The following is a 17114-nucleotide window of genomic DNA, read 5'->3' on the forward strand; positions in this document are numbered from 1 at the left end:
CATGCAAAAGCAAAGGCCACATCCATGGCTCCACGTGGGACGCGGGTGGCACTTTGGGTTAAACCACAGAGCCTAGGACTCGCCGTGACGGGGTGAGCTCCCGTTGCTCAGTCCCAGCTCCTGCCAACCTAGCAGTTCGAAAGCACGTCAAAGTGCAAGTAGATAAATAGGTACCGCTCCGGTGGGAAGGTAAACGGCGTTTCTGTGTGCTGCTCTGGTTTGCCAGAAGCGGCTTAGTCATACTGGCCACATGACCCGGAATCTGTACTGGCTCCCTTGGCCAATAAAGCGAGATGAGCGCCACAACCCCAGAGTCGGCCACGACTGGACCTAATGGTCAGGGGTCCCTTTACCTTTACCTTTTATGGCTCCACACACTCTTGTCTTTGACTCCACCCACCCCGGGAAGGTTGTGCATGAGAAAATGCAGCCCGTGGGCTGAAAAAGGTTCCCTGTTCAACAAGCGCACACTGGTCCGTTTAGTTGTAAAGCTTTCCCCCTTCTGCATTCTTATTTGAGGAAGACAGAACCCCCCCCAATACTTTGATGGAGGCCATCCTTAGAGATTGAACTAAAACCGCCCTAAATTCACGAAGTGAAAAACGCTGTCACGTAGCAAGCAGAATGCCAAAGCAGCCTTTGTCTGGGGTGCGCTGCTGTCAGGCAACTCGTTCCTGGAGGTGCACTGCACACCTTTGGCCGAGCGAACACGTTAGGCTGGGCGAACCACAGATGTGGTTCTCGTACTCTGGGTCATGCCGCATACGGTGCTGCCTCTGGAATGGAGAAGGTGACGCATCCTCTGGCAGAAGTAACACCAGTTGAGGTGACAGCGTGCCGTGGCCTGCCTGTCACGTTGAGGTGTCAATTAAGCTGATTTATGCTCTTCTGGGTAAATAAACAGAATGCTCTCTGCACTTTGAGATTCTGCTATGTAGCAAACGAATTTTTCCCTGACACCATTGGGAACTTAGTAGATAGACATCCTAGTCCCCTTCCTCTGTATTTTAGCTATGCTGTTAACATTTTCCATCTTCTCTTTTCCCTGTTTAGGTATCTAGATTTTAGGGTAATTAAACATTCAAAGATAATTAAATAACCAGAGGTAATTAAATGATTTGGGGCTTTGGATACTTTTGACCAACACGAGCCATGCTGCACAGAGATCTCCCCCCTCCCCCTGGCTCTCCACATTGTTTCAGCACCAGAGTTGTACAGTGGTACCTCGGGTTACAGACGCTTCAGGTTACAGACACTTCAGGTTACATACTCCGCTAACCCAGAAATAGTACCTCGGGTTACGAACTTTGCTTCAGGATGAGAACAGAAATCATGCAGCAGCGGCGCGGTGGCAGCAGGAGGCCCCATTAGCTAAAGTGGTGTCTCAGGTTAAGAACAGTTTCAGGTTCAGAACAGACCTCTTGAACAAATTAAGTTCTTAACCCAAGGTACCATTGTACTTGGTTAGAATGGAGGGAAGACCCTCCTTTGTCTCTATGCCAAGGCTTTGGAAGCCCCTACCAATGGAGGTCCACCTTGCCTCTTCTCTCTGATGGTCTTTCAACACAGGGCAGAGACATTTCTTTGTTGAGCTGCTCATCTTAATCTTCCTGAAGCTTGCCCTGAGGCAATATGCTGCCTCTTTCTTTCTTTTGCTGTTGCTTTCTTTTTGCCCTTTATTGTTGGTTGGGTTTCAGGGGTTGCTTAAGCTGTAAGGCAACCTGGGCATTAATTTCACTTCTGCTTTTAATAAATAAATAATGGGGTTAGCAGGGTCAGGTCGGTGTCCCTCATCGTTCCCTCAGCCTCAGGGCCAAACCTAAGAGGCTGTGAAAGCTTAGAGACAGGTGAAAAAGGCGTTCCCATGTAAACAGTCCTCTGCCAATCGCTCCCACCCAAATGCACTCGCTGTGGGGAAATAGCCATTTCTTTTGTGAGCCAGAGAATCATAGTTTCTTAATGCCAACGTGATACCTTCCAGATGTTGTGGATTACAACTTCCATTTGACGTAGCTAGCATGGTTTTCATGCACCATCACAATTCAGATATATATTTTTTTAAAAAAACAAGCCTGAAGATTTTGTGAATTTGCTCATGTAATATTACTATTTCGTATGAATGAAGATGGATGTATGCCCTATGCAACATTACCAAAGAGGAATGGTTGCTAATGGCTACCTTAAATAAGCAGGACTTAAAATATGAGAGTAGCACCCCCAAAGAGCAGGATGAAGCGCCCTTCATACACCCACCTGTTCTACTAGACCAGCCATCTAGTTAGACATAGCAACTGCCTTTGGTAACTCTCTCCCTACGCAGCTTGTGTGACTGAGAGCTCTTGAATAAATGAATTTAATAGATTTCGACAACTGGTACCAATGCCATGGTCTCTGTCCTTTCCCTCTCTGATCCCAGGTTGCATTCATGACATGGTCAATGGTCAGGGATGATGGGAGTTGTATTCCACAATATTTGGAGGGTTGCCACATTGGCTACCACTGCTCTATGCAACTAGGAAGATGAACACAATAAATGCAGTTAAACATGGCAGGAGACACATTGAATGTTTAGGCAGGTAAGCACTTTACCTGTGGTCTTCAGCATGTCTGGTTCAACCCTCTCTTCCCCATCTGCAGTAGTAATGCTGGCTTGTTTTACTGGGCTGTTGAGATGATGGGCATCAAGTGCCTGCAATGCTGTACAAATGTTTTGTGGTGATTTAAATGGTTTGTGGTGATGGTGGTGATTAGATATGAATGAGATGAAGGCATTATGGTGCTTTCTGAGTGTGTCTGTTCAGATCTCCATGCTGCACATTTCCTCAGTGAGCTTTGGATAACAGGTGAGAGAGGCATAGCTCAGTGGCAGTACACATGCACTATGTGGAGAAGGTCCTGGGTGATGGGAAATACCTCTAATGAAGAGCCACTGTCAGTTAAAGCAGAGGTAGAATGGACAACCTGATAGAAGCAGTTTCCTAGTTCCTAAGCTTCCATTGAAGTCCAGTTCCAGCTGTGCTATATTTCACAATAAAGTATTCTGTGGGTTAATTTTACTGTTGATATTTTTTTCAGAGGCTCATTAATGCTACCAGTGCCGGAGTCAATCCTGTTGGAGATCCTGTTAACAGCAGCAGTCACTGGGACCTTGGAAGTGCCTTTTTCTTTGCTGGAACCGTCATCACAACTATAGGTATGCATTTATATAGTATTTAAGATGGAGGCAGAGATGGAAAAGAGTGGGGGTTTTATAGGGCTGTTCATGGGGGCAAACAATCCCGATCAGTTTCTGCATGGAAAATAGGGGCAGGCAGCACAGCCCCACCACAAGCTGTCTTTCTGTCTTGATTTTGCACACACACACACACCACACAGATCAACAATCCAGTGTCCCTGGGCACCATGGCACCCATAAAAGGTCTTCATTGGTGCCCCTAGGCAGGTACCCCAGATACTTAGGTTTCTTTCTTTTTTTAAAGCAGCAGTCTAGTCCTCCTAGAAAGAAAGTTATGAAGCAAAATGTGGAGGTAGCTTTCTAAGCAATTTATGTGATGTGAGCTTGCTGGCTACTCTTGGCTGTCAGTATTTTAGCTAATGAGTGAAGTCAAAGCTATGATTGATAATGGAGTTGTTTGGACACATGGCAATAGGAACCCCTTGGGGTCCTAAAGAGATGCTCTTCCCCCCTCCGGTCTTATTATTGGAATCTCCCTAACCATGTCTTGGTTTGCACATCCAAGAGAATGTACCAGCTCCTTGAGAGCCAGTGTGGTGAAGTGGTTAAGAGTGGTAGACTCGTAATCTGGTGAACTGGGTTTGCATCCCCGCTCCTCCACATGCAGCTGCTGGGTGACCTTGGGCCAGTCACACTTCTTTGAAGTCTCTCAGCCCCACTCACCTCACAGAGTGTTTGTTGTGGGGGAGGAAGGGAAAGGAGATTGTTAGGCTACTCCTTAGGGTAGTGATAAAGCGGGATATCAAATCCAAACTCTTCTTCTTCTTCCTGGTAAGGAGCTTGCACCTGCTTTTCTCCCGTCCTGGGCTTCCTAGGTCAGCACGGGATGACAGCTAAGCCAAGGTTTGAGTTAACAATTCACACATCTGTAGGTATATGTTTATTGAATTGTAGGTAGCTGCAGAGATTGAAAACCAGAGTGCCAAATGCGGGTTCTTGGCTCTTGGAAGGATGAGCAGAGTGCATTTCTCCAGGGGCTGAAACTTCAACCTGCATTCTGAACTTAACAATGACAAGAGTGAGAGAGAACAAACAGAAAATAATAGCATAGATCGTAATCCAAACTCTTGTCATCTTACAATTGTGCTACTGATGTTAACGCAGATGGTGCTCTCTGTTTTGGCTCTGGGTTATGAGATGGTCTTTAATGGGGGTGAAATAAAAATATAAGTATCTCAATTAAGATTAATAATGAAATGATAAGAGATCAAGTTCATAGGAAGCTCAGCTTCTGGATCAATATGCAAATGTACTGCAGCATTATATGTGAGGATAGGGTCCACCTGTTAATTGGGCAAAGAGCTGCATGGCTGATCTTGCTGTGTATAGTCATGCAATATTCCCAACAAGGGGAATCCTATGCAAGTAGATCTCTATGCATACAGACCTTCTGAGGAGCTGGGATGCTACATGAACAGGTTTCTACTCTGATAAGGACATAAGAGGAGCCCTGATGGATCAGGCCCTGTTCTAGTCATATTATTTCTCCTAGCTGCTGATATTCTGCCAGAGTCCACCCCTCCACCACTTGTTAGGGCTGCTTTCTCTTTCCTGTTTTACTCACATGGGTGATCCAGTTCAATCCAATCAGAGAGAATCTAGGGAATCTGATGTTGTTGTGATGGTTACTGACATCACTGAGGGCAGCACCTGTTCAGAGTTAGGGCTGTGCTTCCTGGACTGAACACTTCTGAAGACATCAAAGCAATCATTGGCTAATTTTGCTCCACAGTTCCTCTCTGCTACTACTACGCCATGATGTAGTATCCTTTCAGATGTAGTGTTGAAGGGAAATGCTGGCACTAATCCATTTAAGAAGTGTGTGTGTGTGAGAGAGGAGAGAGTGATGGAGGGACAGAGGAATCCTACAGGCTTTTGCAGGGTGCATGACAGATCTAATCTAAAAAGCTTATCCTTTGTTTTGCTTGTTTCTGGGTCTGAATAATTCATTCTTGGTCTGATCTCTGTACATGGCTGCATGTTTCCAATATGAAAGTGCATTTTTATTACCAGGCTGCAAACCGCTGAAATGAAATGGATTTTAATGGAGTAGGCAGTAAAATGGTCTGAACTTTGGTGCTGTAACTATACTTTTCATTTCTGCCTCTTGTTTCAATGAAAAGGGGTGAGTTGAGGAAGCCCAGCACAACAGATAATGAAGCAATGAAGTCTGTCTAAGTGGCAGTACATTGATATCAATGAACGTCTGTTGGATTAGATTGTCTGCATCTATGGGTAACTAGAATATATATATATATATATATATAGAGAGAGAGAGAGAGAATGGGAAACCTCCAACCTGCAAATCTAAATAGGCCTCCCAGGCCACCCCATTTGACCCAACAAGCCATCTGGCTAACTGACACCCACCTGTTATCGTATATGATGTCACATGTGGGGCAGGTGAAGAGATCTGACACAACCAAAAGGGGGTTTACAGGCACAGCCAGTCAGCTGATCAGCAGCACCAGTAAAGCCTTTGCAAGCCCCAACAGTCAGCTGAGTGCCAAGTCTTGTGAAGCCCCTTGCAAAGTGCTATGCGATATGGTGCTTTGCAAAACCCAACAGTCAACTGATTTCCAGAGCTCAGGAAGCCCTTGGCAAAAGCACTCTGAAAGAGACCTTGTGAAGCCCCTTGCATAGCACTATCAAGTCAATGTTGTTCCAAATCCTTATTGCAAGAAATTAAAATGTATGGGTGAATAAATTTGTCTGAATTGCAGTGTAGTCACCAGGTGAACCTCTTTATAGGGAAGGCATTCCATACCTGAAGAACCACTGCTACGAAAGCTCCTTTTTGTTGTTGTTAAATGTACCTCTGTTAATGAAAACACTGGAGAAGGCCCTGGGCTTTTAAAAGTAAATTGCAAATATTGGAAGCTATTTGCATTGGGAAGTAGTTCCAATTCACTGCAGACTGTGTGTGTGTGTGTGTGTGTGTGTGTGTGTGTGTGGTGATCCTAATGAGGGCTGGATCTAGACACATCAAAAAAGTGATTCAGTTAAATGTGTTGTAAACTTCATACAGGGAAATCCCATTGGCGAAAAACGGGACTCCACAGTGCCATCTGGTGTCGCAGTATTATAACGCATATAAAGCGCTTTATCTTTACGAATGTAGGTGAGTCCGAGGACTGCAGTGGGATGCAAATGGCAAATGATTAAAGTCCCCTCCCCACATTCCAGGTTCCTGATGCAGATCAGAATGCCCATACCTTCAGTTTACTTAAAACTTGCCCACCATTTGTGTAGTATTGATTATGTAAATCGCATCACATTTTCCTTGGCCTTCGTTGTAAACAAGAGTTTGGAAATTAAATACACCCTTGTGCAAATTATTTGAAACAAAGCATGTTTTGTGTCTTACTCGTAATCCTGTACTCAAAACAAACACAAATAGTCAGTTGATCATTAGGGTGTCGGAAGTGTGCAGCCAATAGAAGGAATGATGTGCTCACCACAATATATTGAAGTTCTATGAAAGAGAGTTATTCCAGAGCTGGAAAAGAGGTATCCTGACGGTACTGGGATATTGCAGCAAGACCTAGCCCCCTGTCACACATCGAAAGTGGTGAAGAAATTCATGACAGAGCAGCAAATACAGGTACTTGATTGGCCAGGGAATTCCCCGGACGTAAATCGCATTGAGAATTTGTGGGCTACACGCAAAAGTCGCCTCCGTGCTGTAGACTGTATGACTATGAAAAAGCTCATTCAGGCACTGATTCAAGTGTGGTACAGGAATCCAAAAAACAACAGTGACTGTTCGAAACTAGTAGACTCCATGCCAAACCGTGTTCAAATGCTGCTTAAAGATAGCGGAGGTCATATCCGTTACTAATGTATGTATATGTGAGATTGTACATGTATATGTGAATTTTGTACTACTACATTCATTGTTTGTTTCAATTAATTTGCACAAGGGTGTACTTCATTCAAGAAAAAACTCCATGAGTTATCTGTGAGACAAGTTTAAAACCTGCAGTTGTTTCTATTGTGGCAAGACTGATGTTGCTTTAATCTAAAAGTTAGGGGACATATCTTGAAAGTCAAAGTCCTTGGACAATGCATGAAAATAAGTGCTTTAAAAAGGGTGTGTGTTTGTAAGAATGTCAGATAATCTCTTGAAGATTCACATAAACTGGGAAATGTGGGGAGAGGGGTGTGTGTAAGAACTGGACATTTCACTAGGTATAATAGGAGATAAAGACCGGACGTAATTCAGAACTCCAGCCTGAAAATGTGATTACTCTGTTGAGTCACACTCCCATCAGGAGTCAATTTGCAAAGGCTGTATGCAGTAGCATGACAAAGCATGGCTTTCCTTTAGCTTTCCTTTAGCAAAGGTCTTGTATCCTGCCGTGCTGACAAAAACGCGTTGCAGATTAATCAAATGATAGGTTTCATTAGGAACTCAGTTCCATGAAGAAATGGTGGAAATGGCGGGGTCTATAGGTTTTCAGGGCAATTAACTCCTGAGCTGCTGTGAATCCCATTTAAATGGAGGACCAGGCAGTGGCCTGCTATCCCAAAGTACGTCTTATAGAGATGAGCACAATGTATAGATGGGTTCACACAATCTCGCTCCTGTGGCTAGATCCTGGCAATAGCTCCCTCTGATTGCACCAGTTTGTGGTGGGCATTATCAATCAGAACTGTATTTTGGCTTGGTTGAGAAAATGTTTGTCCTGTTTTTTTGTGTGTGATGTCTGAATAGGCATTGCAGTTCACATCTCAAATTAGATCTGCTGGCTGGGAGGGCTCCAGGTTCTTGCCTGAAATGGATCCCTCATTCATTGGCACATAGATGCTATCCTTACATGTTTCCTCGGTCAGGGTGGCTGTGCCTGAACCAGCAGAAAAGGACCCTGTCTCTTAGAACTGAGCTCCCCCACTCACGCCAATCAGGCAAATTTCCAAGTACCCCAGGGAATCTGCCAGTGCCAGTGAATGAGGACCGTAATTCACTTGAGAGGCTGGAGTTCTTTCATCCAGCAATCGGGGAAGGACCACAGTTGAGTGGTAGAGCATGCAGTAAGTCCCATGTTCAGTCCCTGGCATTGTGGCGATCACACAGGGCCCCCGGACGTTTGACGGTCTATTGACCCTGTGCCACCACTGTGATTGCTTTCTTCGCTGCCACCACCCCGCTTCTCACGGGGACACACGGAGTCCAGACAGTTGCTAACATTAACAAATAATCAAGTTTATTTTTAAATGCAGGAACAAGTGTATGGTTTCAGTTTAATTACCTCTTGTCAGTTTCTTAATCTTAGTTCCTAACAACTCCAAACTGATTATTTCAACCATCTATCCGACTCAACCTAACAATTCCTCTCACTCTCTCACAATACAACTCGACCAACCCGCTGCCTATTCCTCCCTCTTACTTCTCCAACTCCCAAACCTCAACTCTCAACTCCCAAACCTCAACTGACTTTCAAAACTTCCCACTCTAACTTTTACTCCCCCCTTGCATTCTCACTGGCCAATCACATCACACCCATTTTAACCCTTTCCTAATGACCCACCTAGGAGGCAAACGCCACAGGCATCTTTCCATAGGGCTGAGAAAGGAAGTGGCTTGTCCATTAGGAAGGAACTGCTGTGCTGGTTTCCTGGCAGGTTGGTAGCTGTTGCTTACAGGAAGGGAGAGGGTAGGGAAGTCAGGAGGTTGGCACGGTGCATCTACATCTGCAGGAATGCTGGATTGCACTTTGCTGGATTGCACCCCGCTGGCGCATTTGTGCTACCTACCAGGAAGCTACCACACTGGCTCAGCTCCAGCTGGAAGCTGCTTCTAGCTGGGATTGTATCCTCTATGAAGCCCAAGAGAGCCATTGCCAGTCAGTGTAGATGGCACTGAGCTAGGTGGACCAGTGGTCTAACTCAATATGTAAAGGTAATAGGGACGCGGGTGGTCCTGTGGTCTAAACCACTGAGCCTCTTGGGCTTGCTGATCAGAAGGTCAGTGGTTTGAATCCACACGATGGGGTGAGCTCCCAATGTTCTTTCCCAGCTCCTGCCAACCTAGCAGTCTGAAAGCACGCCAGTGCAAGTAGATAAATAGGAAGGTAAACGGCATTTCCATGCGCTCTGGCTTGCATTATGGTGTCCTGTTGCAGCAGAAGCAGCTTAGTCATGCTGGCCACATGATCTGGAAAAATGTCAATGGACAAACACCGGCTTCTTTGGCCTGAAAGCAAGATGAACGCTGCAACCCCATAGTCACCTTTGACTGGACTTAACCATCCAGGGTTCCTTTACCTTCTTTTACCTTCTAACTCAATAGAAGGTAGATTCCTCTGTTCCTAATTCCTGGCCACCTTGATTTCCCCCTGCTGTGAATATATTTGATTGCTTTAAAAAATCTTCATCTTTTGTTGTTTGCTTCCCTGGTTGCCTTCGGGGAAAAGGGCTGGATTAAATCTAGTAAATAAGTACCTATGAATAACCACCTCATGTTTGGAACAGGACTCTTGCTTTTGGGTATTGTGCAGCTCCTTTTGGTGGGGACAAACCCAATGTAACCTCAGATGAGATCAGAGAGGTTTGCAAGTCAGGGTCAACATACCCAATACCTGCAGTATGTCCAAGGCCTGTGAGTGAACCATGCTGCTTCTCCCATTCATTTAACCAGAGATTTCTTTACATGTGGGTTAAGTAAAGGGATGTTTCAGCATGTTGACAGTTCAAACAATCACAAAATGCTGCACTACCACACACTTCAGTGTCATTCAGGTGAGGATAATGCACTTTGAGCAAAGTGCTAATAGCTTCTAAAAGGGCTTCGGCGGATGTGCAGTTCAGTGAGGAAGAGAAAGGAACAACGGTAAGGTTCCTTTTATTTGCGTCAATGGTCCGCTTCTATCTCTGTGCAGAAATCTGTTGGGAGCCCTTCGTATTCATTTCCATTACTCTTATTTAAAAAGAATTTGCTACAATTTCTTCTTACCCAGGTAATGGTTAAAGGTTCAGTTGGTAATGGCTGCAAAATTATTTCTGGGTTGGTTTTATTATATTATTATTATTAAAAAGAGTACAACTAAAAATGGGAAGTTTGAACCTGAGAAATTTGTGTTTGAAAATGTGTATTGTAGATAGGCAATAAGAGAATTTCGACTAGCTGTGGCTCCCTGTTGAGTACACTTGGTGACTAGTGGGTTTTTTGTGTGCAATGTGTGAAAAGGCAGTCAGATAATCAGTAATCAGGTATCACTTCACTTTTATTTTATGGCAAGACAGCATTGTGTCATTGTGCTTCTTAGCATGATGGCTATGTCCTGACTCCATAGCTGGAGGCAGTAATACTTCTGAATTCCAGATGCTGGAAACCACACGAGGGGAGAGTGCTCTTTTGCTGGAATCCTGCTTGTGGGTCTTCCACAAGCACCTGGGTGGAATCTACACACATATAAAAACCGTTCTGAAAAGCATTTTTAAAAATACATCGAATTTTCCATAAGGCTCACATTGCCATCTAGTGTCACATTGTATATTGCACTTAAGACACACCTAAAACCAGGCATAGGCAAACTCGGCTCTCTAGATGTTTTGGGACTACAACTCCCATCATCCCTAGCTCAGTGTTTCCCAACCGGTGTTCCGCGGCACACTAGTGTGCCGCGAGACGTTGCCTGGTGTGCCGTGGGAGGGAGGCGGGCGAGTCGGGCGGCGAGAGGCGGGGCGGCGGCGGCGAGGAGAGGCCGCCCAGCGCGGGGCTCTCGCCGTCTGCCTGCCTGGCTGCCTGCGTGGCGCTGACGTCACGGGGCTGTAACGTGCCCCACATAGGCACACGCGGGGCGGCGAGCGAGCTCCCTCCCACATCCCATCGCCGGCTCTGCACCAGGCGGTAGAGCTCGGCGAAGTCGCTGCGCTGGAAGGCCAGCAGCGCGCGCGCCTTGGCCAGGCTCTCGCCCGCCTGCGCCTCCAGGCACGGCGCCTCGGCGTTGGGCGGCAGCGAGCCCAGGAAGCGGCCCAGCCGGCCGGGGTCGCCCGCCTGCAGCAGCGCCTCGCACACGCACGAGACCTGCTCCGCCGAGAAGCACGGTGAGCGCGGAGGATCGGGCGCGGCGGAGGCCAGCCCCGCGCTTGGAGAGGATGCAGCAGCCGTCGCCAAACCCGATCCTCCTCCTCCTGCTCCGCCGCCGTCCTCTGGCTCTCAGCTGGGAGGAGCCTGCGGCGACAGGGCGGGCGCCAAAGTTGGCAGAAGTTGGCGCGCCTCCTCGGCAGCGCCTTCGTCCTCCTCCTCCTGCCTCTGCTCTCCTCCGGCGGTGGGGGCGCGCCGTCCTCCCCGGCCGGGGGGCTCGGCGGGGCCCACGGGGAACGAGGCCATGTTCGCGGCGCGCGGGATCGCGGCCCCCCTCGCCCGCCTCCGGCCCGCTCCCCTCCCCCTGCGCGCTGCCCTAGCCGTGCGGGTCTCCTCCCCCTGTGCCGCCGTCCCCTTTCCACATCCTAGGAGCCGCGGTCCGCCTACCGCCCCCGGGCCGCGGCTCCCAGCCCGGGCTGGCCTCCGCCTCCTGGGACGTGCGCCCACCCCCGCGGCCCCCCAAACTTCGGAGCAACTCTCCAGACGCCTCTCCCCCGCCTCGGTCTCCCTCCTTTCCACTTCTCTTCCCCCCTTCCTTCCCTCTTTCTTTCTCTTTCTCTCCCACCCGCCTTTCCTTCTATTAACTTTCCTTTCCCCTCCCTTCGTCCTTCCTACTTTTACTCCTGGGCTCCTCCCCCCTTTGCGCAGCCACAAATCAATCTCTCTCTCTTTTTTCCCCTCTCTCTCTTCTTTGCTCAGACGCAAAAAAGCGCCGCTTTTTGGAAATCCGGACTGCTGTCCCTGCTGAAACGATACTTTAAAACAGGAAGAACCCACTGGCTCTTATTTCTGTTTAAAGCAGTAGATCCCGAACTCTTTTGGCCCACTGCCCCATTGGTTCCACATCCCCCAGTGTCCCCTATGCTTACTCTATAGAAAGCATTACAGGGGTTAATGCGGCTCGCTAAGGAAGATATTAATAGAATTCTGCATTTGGGGGGAGACCCTAACAGTCATCTACCATTACCTTCTATGCTGTTACTATTTTTTTATTTTTTTTTACATAAGTAAAAAGTGACCTTTCCCCATCTGGCATGGTGGTGTGCCTCGAGATTTTTTTCATGAAACAAGTGTGCCTTTGCCCAAAAAAGGTTGGGAAACACTGCCCTAGCTAACAGGACCAGTGGTCAGGGATGATGGGAATTGTCTCAAAACATCTGGAGGACTGAGTTTGCCTATGCCTGCCTAAAACGTTTCATTTGCAGCTGTATAACTGAGTCCCTGGTTAGCCACTGTCAAAACAGGATGCTGGACTCGATGGGCTATTGACGTGATCCATCAGGCTCTTTTTGTGATGTTTCAGTGGCATTATTCCTTTTGAGGAGTTGCTAACATAAGCTGGCATTTATTGAAGTAGAATCCATTGTAATTAATTAACACGACTAAGTTAGATCCATTAATTTCAATTTCTGCTGTGAGTAAAACTTTGTTGAATACCACCCAGACATAATAATAATAATAATAATAATATAATTTATTATTTGTACCCCGCCCATCTGGCTGGGTTTCCCCAGCCACTCTGGGCGGCTTCCATAGAAACCAAAAAACCACTAAAATATCATACATTAAAAACTTCCCTGAACAGGGCTGCCTTAAGATGTCTTCTGAATGTCAGGTAGTTGTTTATCATTTTGACATCTGATGGGAGGGCGTTCCACAGGGCGGGCGCCACTACCGAAAAGGCCCTCTGCCTGGTTCCCTGTAGCTTTAAAATATCTTTAAAATATGCTGGACATCTTTAAAATATGCTGGAACAACCTCCACATGATCATCAACATCAGATGCCAGTATCTGCCTGCCAAGAACTCTTATCCGTATCTCAGTTCTACTTTGTCAGTGAGGACTCAACCACCACTCCTTTTGTTTTCGTTCAGTATTTTGATATGTGGTACATGTTGACTAGGTTCGAAAAAGCTTTTCAATAAAATTAACAATGGCAACAAAAGAAATAGAGTGTTAACAGGTTTGCTTTGTTTATGGGATTCACATCAAGTTGAACACTTGTGCACCTGTACATAATGCTGGAAGTTCAGCCCCACAGGGTGTATAAATTAAGGCAAGGTGAATGCAATGTTCTCCACACCCCATTTTTATTCTCTTTCTGGCAACACAAAGCAAGTGAGATACTAAAAACTCCAAGTAAACCATTGCATGTGCAGAATGATTTTTGTGAACGCAACAGAGGTTCTTCCGTCTTTGCAGCTCTTGCACCACCCACAAATGTGCTCCAGAGGCTTGGAGGAATTCCTAGAGCAGATTTGGGGGTGCATGGTTGGAAGATAGGGAGGGAAGGTTCTGTTGCATTTCAGGAACTCATTCCACATGTGCAGTGTAACTGGATATAACCTCATGAGGAGGTATGGGGCAATGGAAATGGGAAATTCCTCTTTCTTTGTATACCTGCATTGTTATGTAGCATCTCCCTTTTTCATTTCCTCAATGACTCTTCAGATACTGATCTGAGAGATGATGGTGATTTTCTCTCTCTGTCTTTTTCTCTCTCAATAGGGTATGGAAACATTGCCCCAAGCACAGAAGGTGGAAAAATTTTCTGTATTTTGTATGCCATCTTTGGGATTCCACTCTTTGGCTTTCTGCTCGCTGGCATTGGTGATCAGCTTGGGACCATCTTTGGAAAGAGCATCGCACGAGTAGAAAAGGTTTTTCGAGTAAGATTGAAATGGTTTTGTCTCTTTTTAGTCTTGAACCCTAATGACAGGTCATACATATGGCTAGAAGATTTTGGGTGGTAAGACACAGTGAGAATTAGGTATTAAAAACACTTCTTGCGTCATAAATATGCCTTGAAATTTTGGGGAAATGGGTATTTTATACCTCTCCAAATTCATTCATCTTCATAATCACTGATATATATATCAGGATATGAATGAATTTGGAGTGCTTGTAGACTAGAAGAGAAAATAGATACAGTGGTCATATCAGAACTGGTGGCCCTGTGAAAATATCTGGTTAGAAAACCTATATTGAAAAATCCCTTGATATAAAACTTGTATAAAATAGATCCCTGGGTATAAAACCTGTAGAAAGATCCAATACTGGTCTTATATTAATTTTATTTTATTTATTTAACAAATCTGATATACTGCTTGGTTGTTAAAAAAAGAAAAAGCCCACCTTACATGAAAAAAAAACCCTCATGAAAGCAAACAAGTACATGCTTTAAAGAGTGACTTACATAACATACATAATGAGCTACCCTTGCATTGACCTGGTTTGCACGTAATGCTAAGCCATGGTTTATTCAAATACAGTGTATTGAACTATGGCTTGTTTGATACTCCAAACTCTGTCCAGTGACTTGTATGCTACCAAGAAACCAAGCTCTGAAGACATAGTTTGTTTTTGGCTTATAAGCCTTCGTTTGTTTTAACTATGGCTTGGTGTGTACGCGCAAACTTGCACTCTTCTTTAATCATGGGTTGTGTGACTGTCCCACCCCAGATGCTCACCAAGCTACAAAGGCATGAGGCAAGAACAATTGGAAAAGAAATAAAACTTTGGAGAAACAAGCCATGATTTGGTTGCCTGTAGAAAAATGCATGGTTCAGTTCTCATTAACTTGTGGTTTGTTAAACAAACCATAGCTTTGCATCACGTGCAAACTAGGCCATTGACTGATAAAAATAATCATAAACACAACAAAATGTGATTCCTAACAGCTCAGCCCCATAATGTCAACTGGGAAATAAACCCCAATGAGTTCAGTGGAACTTACTCCCAGTTAGGCATGTATAGGATTGTGGCCTCAATATTTACAAAACAACATATGACAAGATGTCTGGATGCAGCAAATGATTGTTTCTTAATAGTCACGTGAACAAAAAATAGAGAGACAATGCTTGCTTTAATCCTGAGTGGCACCTGGGATCTGGTGCAAGATTATTCTATGCACCACATGAGTCTCCAAGTAGTGAGAGACTCCAGGGTTCCTGTGCTTACCCAATTTTGGTTTCCTTGGAATGAAGGTCAGTGGTGACTGTGGTGTCTTTAAGATACAGTTGTACCTTGGAAGTCGAATGGAATCCGTTCCAGAAGTCCATTCGACTTCCAACATGTTTGGAAACCAAAGTGTGGCTTCTGATTGGCTGCAGGAAGCCCCATAAGCCCCATTGGATGTTCAGCTTCCAAAGAGTGTTCACAAACTGGAACACTTACTTCTGGGTTTGCGGCGTTCGGGAGCCAAAATGTCCGAGTACCAAGGCATTCGGGATCCAAGGTATGACTGTATATGGTTTTATTGACACACATATACAACCTCAGCAGTAAATGGAGGGACTCGTAGCATCAACACCCCAATGGATCTTGCTTCCTCATTTGGTTTCCAGGGAAGCCCTGAAATCCAGCAGACAGCAAGACATATATCTGCACACACACACCAAAAACAAAACAACAACAAAAATCACTCTTGTTCTGTGTAGCAGCAAAGTGAGGGAAGGCCCACCCATTTGTTTCTATGGCACAGGCCAGCTTCTTCGGATAGGCTAAATCAAGGCACTTACTGTAAGTAGCCAGCCAAAGCCATTGCCTTGACAAAGGAACTGGTTCTGTGAGCTTCCCCTTATACATTCTACCCTCACAGATACAGGATTGCAGGTTTGGAAGGGGACTTATGGTGGAAGGCATCCAAACCATGTTCCCCCATGCTCATCTCATGATAAAGGATGTTGAAACGCTAGGAAACATGGTCTCTCAAGGCTCTTTTCTTCTTAGGAGTGAGGAGTTAAAACTGCTTTTCTTTGAGTGATTTTTCTTATGCAACCCAAGTTGGACTTTTCGGATTGAAAGGGTATCTGTGACAACAGGGTATCAGTGCCATGTTTTGCCAATATCTACCCCTTCCACTTATCTCGGCTGGACTCCAAGGCAGCCTGCTTTTCAGTCTGCCAGGCTATCACTATAGATAATTTATAAATGCTTTTAAAACCTACAATACTTTGAGATCTGCGGATGAATACACTTCCTCTTTCCTCCTTTTGGCAGAAGCTCTCAGATCCCATGGGACTCTCTCCAGAACCATATGCAAATTAATATTAATCATATCCTCTATTAGGATATTTTTCTAAGTCTGCAGAAGGAATTTGCCTGCGGGTTGGGGTGGCTGGGAGGAAGTGACTCTCCAGATCAGGTACTGGGATGAACTGCAGCATCCCCTGTCTTAAGATAGAGGACCCATGAAAAGAGCAAAACTCTAGTTTCTGTGAAGTTAATCTTGACTGGGACTTGAAGAATCTCCCCTACTGAGCTCCAACTAAATCAACCGTGTTTCTGTAAAGCTCTAAGTATGTAGAAATTGCTTTTGTGCTAGCTGTAGCTTATAGTCTTCTGCTTTTGATGTTTCCAGTTTGACCCTATGGGAAATCAGCGTACTAAAGGATTTTTTCTTCCTTTCTTTCATTCTGTTTTTTAAAATAAAAAAATATTTAGTTTTTCAGTTTAAAATTTTACAATCAATTATCCAAGAACCAACATGAAAACAAGATTCCAAAGAATCTCCTGAGCTTCCCTCCTCCCCTTTGTGCTTCCTTTTGTTAACCATTTCCTCCTGCACCATTTATAATAATCCAAACCTTTTTCATCTCCATTATATCCAAAATTCAATATGAAACTGCAAGTGTTATTCCAATCTTACTAATGATTTTAGCTGTTTACAATGGTTTTTAAAGATAAATTACAGGTATGCATTTTCCCCATTCCTTATTAAAAATTTGGTCTTCCTGATTTCTGATTCTTCCGGTCATTTTTGCCATTTCGGCACAGTCCATCAACTTA

General features: G+C 45.2%; 2 protein-coding genes across 3 annotated transcripts in view; one reads left to right on the forward strand and one right to left on the reverse strand.

Annotated features, from left to right (window-relative positions):
- The window catches only part of KCNK10 (potassium two pore domain channel subfamily K member 10), an 88210-nt gene that overhangs the window by 50719 nt on the left and 20377 nt on the right, over positions 1-17114 (forward strand). For both annotated transcript variants that reach the window (XM_081173439.1, XM_081173438.1), the window contains 2 exons: positions 3076-3193; positions 13833-13993. In XM_081173439.1, the coding sequence (XP_081029565.1) occupies positions 3076-3193; positions 13833-13993 (279 nt within the window). The remainder of the gene's footprint in view (positions 1-3075; positions 3194-13832; positions 13994-17114) is intronic.
- LOC308575582 (uncharacterized protein) overlaps positions 2482-17114 on the reverse strand; it is a 288973-nt gene continuing 274340 nt past the window's right edge. The window contains exon 2 of the mRNA XM_081174333.1: positions 2482-2502. The gene's annotated coding sequence lies outside the window, so the exon portion shown is untranslated. The remainder of the gene's footprint in view (positions 2503-17114) is intronic.

This window comes from Podarcis bocagei, assembly GCF_964188305.1.
Source record: "Podarcis bocagei genome assembly, chromosome: 1".
In the NCBI taxonomy this organism is placed as follows: Eukaryota; Metazoa; Chordata; class Lepidosauria; order Squamata; family Lacertidae; genus Podarcis; species Podarcis bocagei.